Source organism: Coregonus clupeaformis, chromosome 31 (assembly GCF_020615455.1).
Source record: "Coregonus clupeaformis isolate EN_2021a chromosome 31, ASM2061545v1, whole genome shotgun sequence".
Taxonomy (NCBI): Eukaryota; Metazoa; Chordata; class Actinopteri; order Salmoniformes; family Salmonidae; genus Coregonus; species Coregonus clupeaformis.
In genome coordinates this window covers 39,654,913-39,665,123 of record NC_059222.1, presented here as the reverse complement: position 1 = coordinate 39,665,123, position 10,211 = coordinate 39,654,913, and the positions used below count along the sequence as shown (strand labels likewise).

Here is a 10,211-nt window from a genome sequence, read left to right as displayed (position 1 = left end):
TTTTGTAAAGTCACTAAGTAAGTCACTATGATTCGATGGCGATATATTGGAGTGGCCTTCGATCCAAAATAGAGAGTAAAGAAATTTGGGAGGCTTCATGTTCACAGTTTGCTTTTACACTGAACAAAAATATAAACGTAACATGCAACAATTTCTACAGATCATGTAAGGAAATCAGTCAATTGAAATAATAAATTAGGCCCTAATCTATGGATGTCACATGACTGGGATTACAGATATGTGTACTTTGGTCACAGACCATGGAAGAACAGCTTCCAGGAATTGTGTACAGATCCTTGCGACATGGCGCCGTGCATTATCATGCTAAAACATGAGGTGATGGCGGAGGATGAATGGCACGACAATGGGCTTCAGGATCTCATCACGGTATCTTTGTGCATTCAAATTGCCATTGATAAAATGCAATTGTGTTCGTTGTCCGTAGCTTATGCCTGCCCATACCATAACCCCACTGCCATCATGGGGCACTCTGTTCACAACGTTGACATCAGCAAACGGCTCGCCCACACGACGCCATACACACTGTCTGTCATCTGCCCGGTACAGTTGAAACTGGGATTAATCCGTGAAGAGCACACTTCTCCAGCGTGCCAGTGGCCATTGAAGGTGAGAATTAGCCCGCTGAAGTCAGTTACGACGCCAATCTGCAGTCAGGTCAAGACCCTGGTGAGGACGACTAGTATGCAGATGAGCTTCCCTGAGACCGTTTCTGACAGTTTGCGCAGAACTTATTCGGTTGTGCAAACCCACAGTTTCATCAGCTGTCCGGGTGGCTGGTCCCAGATGATCCCGCAGGTGACGAAGCTGGATGTGGAGGTCCGGACTGGCGTGGTTACACGTGGTCTGCGGTTGTGACGCCGGTTGGACATACTGCCAAATTCTCTAAAACGACATTGGCAGTCAGCATGCCAATTGCACACTCCATCAAAACTTGAGAAATCTGTGTGGCATTGTGTTGCATGACAAAAATGCACATTTTAGAGGGGCCTTTTATTGTCCCCAGTACAAGGTGCACCTGTGTAATGATCATGCTGTTTAATCAGCTTCTTGGTATGCCACACATTTCAGCTGGATGGATTATCTTGGCAAAAGAAAAATGCTCACTAACAGGGATGTAAACAAATGTGTGCAAACAATTTCTACGAACCTTTATTTCAGCTCATGAAACATAGGACCTACACTTTACATGTTGCGTTTATATTTTTGTTCAGTGTAAGTTAATTCAAATTCTATATCCAAATATTAATCACTGCTAGCGACATAATAAATCCATAAATCCATTTTTTTAACACATATTACATGATCCCCAAAATCCCCAAAATCCCAGTAGCATGTTCATGGCAAGCTGACCGGTTTGTGTGTGTGTGTGTGTGTGTTGACAGTCAAAAAATCATCATCTCTTCCATTGAACCCAATTTGGCTTCCAGCCCTTCTACTGTATGTGAAGTTGGCAAATTTAAAATGGTGGCTTAAGTTATTAAACTGAGCAGTTTTAATCATTGGTTGCAGGAATTCAAGGTTGGCGGAGAGGAGTGGATTAACACGATGCACAAAGCCTTCATATCCTCTCTGATCTGTGGGCCAGAGCCTGCTGTTACCCACAGCCTCTCTCTCTCTCTCTCTCTCTCTCTCTCTCTCTCTCTCTCTCTCTCTCTCTCTCTCTCTCTCTCTCTCTCTCTCTCTCTCCCTCTCCAGCTAACTGACTTTCTTCCTGTCCATCTCTATCTATCTCTTTGGATCTCAATGGGATGCTGCAGGCTATAGCTCTCTCTCTCTCTCTCTCTCTGATTCTCTTCGTCCCTCTTTTTCATTGTCTTTCATACCTCCATCCTAAGGCTCTGGCTCCTCCGGTCGGTGCCCTGTCGTTTTTCCCGTGGGCGGCAGCGAGATATGAAGCGTCGCCATGGGTTTCATGGAATTCTACTTGGAGATTGACCCCGTGACCCTGAACCTCATCATCCTGGTGGCCAGCTACGCCATCCTCCTCCTTGTCTTCCTCATCTCCTGCATCCTGTACGACTGCCAGGGGAAGGACCCCACCAAGGAGTACGCCCCCGCGCCCCCCGCTCCCCCTGCGCCCCCAGCGCCCCCCAGCCAGTCGCCCATACGCCTGGTGGTCATGCAGAACTCGCCTGCCTCGTCTCGCTATGAGCAGCAGAACAACATGGCTGCTCCAGAACCCAGCAGGAAGCCAGAACCCAACAGGAACCTGGAACACAGCAGGAAGCCAGAACCCAGCAGGAACCTGGAACCTAGCAGGAAGCCAGAACCCAGCAGGAAGCCAGAACCCAGCAGGAACCACTACGAGCCCAGCAGGAACCACTACGAGCCCAGCAGGAACCATTACGAGCCGCCAGCGCAGACGCCCACCCCCGACCTGGGGAGGGAGAAGAGGAGCACCCTGGTCTGAGAAGGACAGATTGATGAGGTGGGGGGGTCCATGATTGAAGAGAAGAGAGATACTAAGTTCTGGATATGACACTGAGTAGGATAGAGGGAGGAGATGGGAGATTTGGTTGTACAGACAAGGACTGGACTGGACTGGACTGGACTAGATGTAAATTGCTGCTGTTTTGTTTAGTATTTTATTTTTGCTCTGTAGATTTTTTTCTTTTGGTGTCTGTATCGCTGAGAAGGTAAGCAGGCAGGGGTTGTTGGTGTGTGTGTGTGTGTCTGTATATTTCAAGGACATCTATCCATTACATGTCAAACTATGCATGTCACAATACAGTTCAAACTATGAATTGGTGAATACATGTAACCCCAACACAGAAATCAGTGTGTAAACATAGATGGTTTCACTGGGTTCCCATGTCAAATCAATCCAGGCTGTTACCACAGTGTGTGAGTCATCGATGGGATTGGTTTATTGAACACATTAGTTTATTGGAAGGAGACATGCATGGATTCATTAACCCAATTCCTTTTGTAGGATGTTTGGAATATGTAAATAGAATATCAACACTAAACAGTAAGGTGCTTTTAACATTGAGTCTTGCATGCAGGCGAAGATGTCCTGGTGATGTGAATAACTTTAGCAGACGTCCATATGAACTACTGTGTTTTCTGCAGTTGGGACCTGGCAGGTTGGGAGGCTGCAGTAAGGGAGTCCCCCTCCCACATGCCCGCAGACAGATAAACAGACACACACTCACACTCACACACACACGCACACGCACACGCACACGCACACGCACACGCACACACACACACACACACACGCACGCACGCTCGCTCGCACGCACTCATGCACGCACGCACGCACGCACTCGCACGCACGCACGCACACACACACACACACACACACACACACACACACACACACACACACACATACACTCACACTCGCTCGCACGCACTCACTCACTCGCACACACACACACACACACACACACACACACACACACACACACACACACACACACACACACACACACACACACACACACACACACACACACATACACTCACTCACACTCGCTCGCACGCACGCACACACTCACACACTCGCACTTACTCACACTCGCAAACACACACACACACACTCGCACGCACGCACACACACGCACATCCCACCCACACACACACCCACACAAACACACCGATTGGCACGCAAAATGTAAAGAATGAATGAATGATCGAATAGACACATGATGAATGGATAAAAGTGATCCAAAGAGAGCAGGCAGTCAGACAAACTCCCCTATGATAAGAACATTCATTGACCACCAGACCCTACTAACATCCCCAACCCCCACTACTATACCAAGCCTCAGTCTCTTAGCACTCTGCATCTGTTTAAACCTCTGTCTATCCTCTGCCCTTTAAATCCCTCTTTATCCCACGGGCACGAACGCCATCAGTAAAATGGATGTACAAAGAAGAACACAAAGCCTCCCAGTCAATGAATGAATGCATGCTGGCGTCACTCTGTCAATGATTTACATATATTAGGCTTTGACATATTGTATATGAGCGGGATGTGAAAGCACTGTGAAACATTGGCTGCCATTGGGAAAGAGTTAAAGCCAGACACAGGCTCTTATCTAGAGTGACTTAGAATAAGGACGTTCATATGTGCCATGCTATGTTGTTGTCTTAGGTCTTTCTTTATGTAGTGTTGTGGTGTCTCTCTGGTCGTGACATGTGTTTTGTCCTATATTTTTAATCCCAGCCCCCGTCCTCGCAGGAGGCCTTTTGCCTTTTGGTAGGCCGTCATTGTAAATAAGAATTTGTTCTTAACTGACTTGCCTAGTTAAATAAAGGTTAAATAAAAAATTATACAATTAAAATAAATATGAGTAGGTAAAAAAAACAGACAGATTGTGTACCAAATGGCACAATATTCTCTATATAGTGCACTAACTTTGACCAGAGCTCTGGTGAAAAGTAGTGCACTATATAGGGAATATGGTGCAGTTGAGACACAGACACAGTTAATGTCACAGGTGAAACAGTGAACAACGAGCTTTCCACAAAGGCAACCTTGCAAATCTGAAAGCATCTGTTTTAGTGATCAGAGGAGTCTACATCACAGATGAGCAGTTATAAACCCTCTGTTCTTTCATGTTGAAATTAACGTTTCCTCCATGTTATCTCTCCCCAAGGCATCAGCAGCAAAGTCTGGTGCCACCTGGGACGGTGGACGTTGTTAGTATATTAGATAGGTTTCATTTACACAAATACGTGTGCCACAACGGAGCCTCAGTTCCATCATAACTGTCTGGTGTTGAAGGTAATGTATGTCTCGCTGTCTTTCCCAGCAGCAGATGCGTCTGGAGTCATCACCGCTCAGAAACCAGAGGACCTCTGACTTTATGGAATCACCCCTCTCTCTCCTGTTCACCCCATCGCTACATCGTTGGGCATGATGATGCCAAAGGGCCAGTAGAAGACACCCTGCCACACCTCACTAAGAAGGAACCACCTTGGGATCAAGTTCTACGTGTATAATGATGGAACTATGAACTAATGGAGATCCGCAATACCCAACAGCTTCCATGTAGTCCACACTACTTTGTAGAAACTGGAGGAGACTTCGAGCCACAGTGGTACAACAGCTTCCATTTAGACCACCTGCTTCAAAGAAACTGGAGGAGACTTCGAGCCACAATGGTACAACAGCTTCCATTTAGACCACCTGCTTCAATGAAACTGAGGGAGAGGGGTAGAGAGACTGATGGTTGATTGGAGCAGGATGTCCTGTGACTGTCCTCCGCTCAGCCACATCAAGCCTCAGTCACGTCAAGTCATCTGCTCTGCCACGACTTTGAAACGACCAACAGTCAGAGAGTCGTGCCACCGAGGGACTCGACATGCTAAAGCCTCTTATGTAAAAAACTAAAACAAGGGCCTTGTCAGCTCAGTGCCCATCGAGACCAACCAATGACTTGACCAATCCCGAGCCCCATTTTGCAATATGAATAGCAGCAAATTATATTTCCCTCATGTTTCATGTTTGAGGGATTAGAGTCCAACTCAAGTATTATGGGTGAGCGAGGTTTACGTATTCTTTCTGATGTTTGCTCTGCTTTGCTTTGGTCCTCTCTGCAGGGTAACATCAGTTTCTTCTTGTTAACAGACCAAAAACATTTTGGTCATATTCTGGGTTTGACGTAGGTGGTAGTGGGACCAATAAGGAGTAGACATCAGTTTAGGACTTAGTCTAGGGAGGGAGATATGTGTGGCACGCAAGAGGGAGGATTTAAAATCAAACTTGACTTGAGCCGATGTTCAAGTGAACTTGTAAGCCTGGGGCGCACTCATGAGTTATGAAATGGAAGCAAACAGGCCGAAACAGGGAGGAACTACCTGGAGTTTTCCCCAACAAGAAACAGTTGTTTTTCGCTTTCTGTTGCAAAACATTTTGCTACGGTGTACACTAATGAATAAGACCCAGGTTTTGGGGAGAAGTCAGACATGTCATATAAGTGACTAATTGTTGCTCTCAAAATACTGTTGATCCTTTATCAAATGTAGTATTTGTGGTACATTATTACCATACTGCAAAAATATATTGCATATTAAATAAAGGTATAACAAAAGTATCACTCTTGCCCAAGCCCTTGTAAATAACATTGTATAAAAAAAGATTAATAAAAAAACCTAAAAATTAAACTACTTGATGTGTTTGTGCATATGCTGAGAGAGAGAGAGAGAGAGAACAGTCTGCAGCACCCGGCCTCACCCTACTAGAATCTGAAGTCAAATGTCTACTGTTTGCTGACGATCTGGTTCTTCTGTCACCAACCAAGGAGGGCCTACAGCAGCACCCAGATCTTCTACACAGATTCTGTCAGACCTGGGCCCTGACAGTAAATCTCAGTAAGACACAAATAATGGTGTTCCAAAAAAGGTCCAGATGCCAGGACCATAAATACAAATTCCATCTAGACACCATTGCCCTATAGCACACAAAAAACTATACATACCTCGGCGTAAACATCAGCGCCACAGGTAACTTCCACAAAGCTGTGAACGATCTGAGAGACAAGGCAAGAAGGGCCTTCCATGCCATCAAAAGGAACATAAGATTCGACATACCAATTAGGATCTGGCTAAAAATACTTGAATCAGTTATAGAACCCATTCCCCTTTATGGTTGTGAGGTCTGGGGTCCGCTCACCAACCAAGAATTCACAAAATGGGACAAACACCAAATTGAGACTGCATGCAGAGATATGAACTTGCTGGTCCTGGGGCTCTGTTCACAAACACAAACAGACCCCACAGAACCCCAGCACAACAACACAATTAGACCCAACCAAATCATGAGAAAACAAAAAGATAATTACTTGACACATTGGAAAGAATTAACAAAAAAACAGAGCAAGCTAGAATGCTATTTGGCCCTAAACAGAGAGTACACAGTGGCAGAATACCTGACCACTGTGACTGACCCAAACTTAAGGAAAGCTTTGACTATGTACAGACTCAGTGAGCATAGCATTGCTATTGAGAAAGGCCGCCGTAGGCAGACCTGGCTCTCAAGAGAAGACAGGCTATGTGCACACTGCCCACAAAATGAGGTGGAAACTGAGCTGCACTTCCTAACCTCCTGCCAAATGTATGACCATATTAGAGACACATATTTCCCTCAGATTACAGAGATCCACAAAGAATTCGAAAACAAACCCAATTTTGATAAACTCCCTTATCTACTGGGTGAAATACCACAGTGTGCCATCACAGCAGCAATATTTGTGACCTGTTGCCACAAGAAAAGGGCAACCAGTGAAGAACAAACACCATTGTAAATACAACCCATATTTATGTTTATTTATTTTCCCATTTGTACTTTAACTATTTGCACATTGTTACAACACTGTATATAGACATAATATGACATTTGAAATGTCTTTACTCTTTTGTAACTTCTGAGTGTAATGTTTACTGTTAATATTTATTGTTTATTTCACTTTTGTTTACTATCTACTTCACTTGCTTTGGCAATGTTAACATATGTTTCCCATGCCATTGAAATTGAATTGAGAGAGAGAGAGAGGGGTAGAGAGAGAGAGGGGTATAGAGAGAGGTAGAGAGAGAAAGAGAGAGAGAGAGGTAGAGAGAGAGAGGTAGAGAGAGAGAGAGGTAGAGAGAGAGAGGGGTAGAGAGAGAGAGAGGTAGAGAGAGAAAGAGAGAGAGAGAGGTAGAGAGAGAGAGGTAGAGAGAGAGAGAGGTAGAGAGAGAGAGGTAGAGAGAGAGAGAGAGGTAGAGAGAGAGAGAGAGGTAGAGAGAGAGGTAGAGAGAGAGAGAGCGGTAGACAGCATGGTATAGTATAACACACACACACATTGTGCTAGCCAACTCCTATCTGTCTAATCATTCATTGTCACGCCAAAGAATGTATGGCTGAATGCCAGAAGCGTTGGCTACAGCACATAATGCAGTAGTAAAGTAGTAAGCTATGATATGGGACCAGGCTATTGAAGTTCAGCCATGGATGGAGAGCGCCCTCCAGTGGTTACTTTAGGAAAGACTACTCTCTCATCTGACTCTTTAAAAACATATATTTCCGATGTATTTTTCTCAGATAGTTATTGCATCATGTCTTGTCTTGTTTCTTTTTTCCTCATCTGATGCCATGCTGGGAAACCACCGAATCCAACCAAGAGCTTGTGGATTGGCAACATTGCTTCATTCCAAATTGACCCCCCCACCCCCTTGTTTATCACCAAAAATAACACATAACTAGCAGATGATTTCAACGGTTTTATTTTGATCATGAAAAACATACAAAAGACATGGGGGAAATATTTGGAAAAAGACAGATTCTAACATATCAGGATATAAGTACTCTGTCTAGTGAACCCTACATCAGGAGGTAAGTAGGAATAAACTCACAAAAGGGACAAATGAAGAAGAGACATAACATAAGTGCTTATTGTTGGGATATTACATTCTTCTATGGCAAAACCACATACAATACAAATAAGAATTTAAAAAGGGATGCCAATATCAATCTTCCTCTTAGACTACAGAGCTTCTGCTTCGTCAAAGCAAATAAACAATGCAACAAAACATACAAGACAAAACTTTTCAAAATAAAAAACAGCAAACCATTTTGAGATTGTCTGTTGTGGGCGGGAGGGGGTAAAGGGTGTGTCTGACTACTATGTAAAACAGCCTGTCCGTTTTATTTGTAATGTAGTCTTTAGTAATGCCCATGCAAAGTATCTGAGGAACAGCATCGGTAGCAGTGAACAAGTTCTGAATATATATACATACAGTGGGGAAAAAAAGTATTTAGTCAGCCACCAATTGTGCAAGTTCTCCCACTTAAAAAGATGAGAGAGGCCTGTAATTTTCATCATAGGTACACGTCAACTATGACAGACAAATTGAGGAAAAAAAATCCAGAAAATCCCATTGTAGGATTTTTAATGAATTTATTTGCAAATTATGGTGGAAAATAAGTATTTGGTCACCTACAAACAAGCAAGATTTCTGGCTCTCACAGACCTGTAACTTCTTCTTTAAGAGGCTCCTCTGTCCTCCACTCGTTACCTGTATTAATGGCACCTGTTTGAACTTGTTATCAGTATAAAAGACACCTGTCCACAACCTCAAACAGTCACACTCCAAACTTCACAATGGCCAAGACCAAAGAGCTGTCAAAGGACACCAAAAACAAAATTGTAGACCTGCACCAGGCTGGGAAAACTGAATCTGCAATAGGTAAGCAGCTTGGTTTGAAGAAATCAACTGTGGGAGCAATTATTAGGAAATGGAAGACATACAAGACCACTGATAATCTCCCTCGATCTGGGGCTCCACGCAAGATCTCACCCCGTGGGGTCAAAATGATCACAAGAACGGTGAGCAAAAATCCCAGAACCACACGGGGGGACCTAGTGAATGACCTGCAGAGAGCTGGGACCAAAGTAACAAAGCCAACCATCAGTAACACACTACGCCGCCAGGGACTAAAATCCTGCAGTGCGAGACGTGTCCCCCTGCTTAAGCCAGTACATGTCCAGGCACGTCTGAAGTGCATTTGGATGATCCAGAAGAGGATTGGGAGAATGTCATATGGTCAGATGAAACCAAAATATAACTTTTTGGTAAAAACTCAACTCGTCATGTTTGGAGGACAAAGAATGCTGAGTTGCATCCAAAGAACACCATACCTACTGTGAAGCATGGGGTTGGAAACATCATGCTTTGGGGCTGTTTTTCTGCAAAGGGACCAGGACGACTGATCCGTGTAAAGGAAAGAATGAATGGGGCCATGTATCGTGAGATTTTGAGTGAAACCCTCCTTCCATCAGCAAGGGCATTGAAGATGAAACGTGGCTGGGTCTTTCAGCATGACAATGATCCCAAACACACCGCCCGGGCAACGAAGGAGTGGCTTCGTAAGAAGCATTTCAAGGTCCTGGAGTGGCCTAGCCAGTCTCCAGATCTCAACCCCATAGAAAATCTTTGGAGGGAGTTGAAAGTCTGTGTTGCCCAGCGACAGCCCCAAAACATCACTGCTCTAGAGGAGATCTGCATGGAGGAATGGGCCAAAATACCAGCAACAGTGTGTGAAAACCTTGTGAAGACTTACAGAAAACGTTTGACCTGTGTCATTGCCAACAAAGGGTATATAACAAAGTATTGAGAAACTTTTGTTATTGACCAAATACTTATTTTCCACCATCATATGCCAATAAATTCATTAAAAATCCTACAATGTGATTTTCTGG

The 10,211-nt window shown here is 44.3% G+C and overlaps 1 protein-coding gene across 2 annotated transcripts; it reads left to right on the top strand.

The window, feature by feature from the left end:
- The first annotated feature begins 1,730 nt into the window (after positions 1-1,730).
- On the top strand, positions 1,731-6,088 carry LOC121547869 (small integral membrane protein 36). 2 transcript variants are annotated; one of them, XM_045209717.1, is made up of 2 exons: positions 1,731-2,657; positions 4,788-6,088. In XM_045209717.1, exon 1 carries the CDS (start codon positions 1,925-1,927, stop codon positions 2,429-2,431), a length of 507 nt encoding a protein of 168 aa, XP_045065652.1. In that variant the 5' UTR covers positions 1,731-1,924; the 3' UTR covers positions 2,432-2,657; positions 4,788-6,088. The 2 variants fall into 2 exon arrangements, with proteins under 2 accessions (XP_045065652.1, XP_041715229.2); XM_041859295.2 differs by having other exon boundaries at positions 4,785-6,088.
- The last annotated feature ends 4,123 nt before the right edge of the window (positions 6,089-10,211 follow it).

What these genes read in the sequence shown, in the direction of transcription:
- LOC121547869 (XM_045209717.1), top strand. Translation starts at nt 1,925, where the DNA reads ATGGGTTTCATGGAATTCTACTTGGAGATTGACCCCGTGACCCTGAAC.